Below are 1,295 nucleotides of genomic sequence, written 5' to 3' on the forward strand. Positions count from 1 at the left end.
CAGCTTGTCATGTCTTCCATTGTCCTGATAACACGGCTCAGCTAGTGCTTGCGTCAGTTGGTCAAGCATTTGAGTTGCGTTACAAGAGATACCTCAGCACTAATTCAAAGGGCGGGGCTACACCAATGACAACCACACCCACTTCTCATGATCAGTACGTGTTATTAACTTTTAGAAATATTATAACTATTAAATATTATAAATATTATAAATATTGAACTTACACGTTTAATTTTTCTCTTTATTTCTTCCATCTCTCTATAGTAAGCAGTCTTCCAAGCCTCCCCTACCACCTCTCCCCCCTATACCAGCTCAGAGATCCACTGGTAGACTCAATGTCATTACGGACAGTAACTCGGCAGATTACACTGAACCTTACTCACCTCCAGCGCAACAGATCACTCTACCTCGCTACATGAATCATGGACCTAAGAAAAGACAGCTACCTCCTAATCCAGTTAGTTGATTAATGAATGTGTGTGGGATATACATTGTAGATATATGTGTATGGATTGTGTGTGGCTTAAAAATATGTACATTATACATGTACTCATCCAATTGACTTGTTATCCTAAAGTTTAATTGTTCACTATTACTCGTAGTATCATTATACATTTGATAGTACACGTACAATGTAGTATGATGTAGTTACATGTACATGTACTTTTATGTGTCATAATTATGAGGAGTGACGTGTGTTTTCAATTTAATGTATTATTTATTTGGTGTGTGTACATGTACACATACATGTGCATGTACACAATGTACATGTCTACTACTAGCTGTGTGTACATGTACATGTATGTACATGTATGTGTACCGGCCGGTATGTACAGTTTATGTTATGTGTTAGTGTCTGGATAGGATTTCTTGGTTTATGTTGAAGTTTGGTTTACCAAACACACACACACACACTCACCTTGAGTGTGTGTACTGTGTACTCTACTCTTGTTTTTCTGTCTTACTCTTCCCTCCCTCTCTTCCTCCATAAACATTATCATCCTCCGCTTAGTTTATTTTGTGCGGAAGTGATTTTTGTGTCGGCTCAAATCAACTCTAAATTGTATCAAAACATTAACTTGTAAATCACAAGAAATTAATTAATTCAAACGAAAATTTAAGCAATAAAAATTTTAAGCCACGAACCAGCTACATGTATATTGTGATCCATTATTTAGAGTAGCCTTCATATTTTGATATTTCCATATTTTTATATCTCCGTTATTTCCACAGCCTCCGTTAACTGTAACTAAACAGTCTCCAACTCAAGGACGGTCCTCTCATATCTCTTCATC

General features: G+C 36.5%; 1 protein-coding gene across 1 annotated transcript in view; it reads left to right on the top strand.

The window, feature by feature from the left end:
* Window positions 1-264: 264 nt before the first annotated feature.
* Window positions 265-1,295, top strand: part of LOC105314702 (proline-rich extensin-like protein EPR1) — a gene marked incomplete at its 5' end in the record, with an annotated part of 8,373 nt that continues 7,342 nt past the window's right edge. Inside the window, one exon of the mRNA XM_020003479.1 lies at window positions 265-457. Within this exon, the coding sequence (XP_019859038.1) occupies window positions 265-457 (193 nt within the window). The remainder of the gene's footprint in view (window positions 458-1,295) is intronic.

Source organism: Amphimedon queenslandica, unplaced genomic scaffold (assembly GCF_000090795.2).
Source record: "Amphimedon queenslandica unplaced genomic scaffold, v1.1 AMPQUscaffold_12642, whole genome shotgun sequence".
Taxonomy (NCBI): Eukaryota; Metazoa; Porifera; class Demospongiae; order Haplosclerida; family Niphatidae; genus Amphimedon; species Amphimedon queenslandica.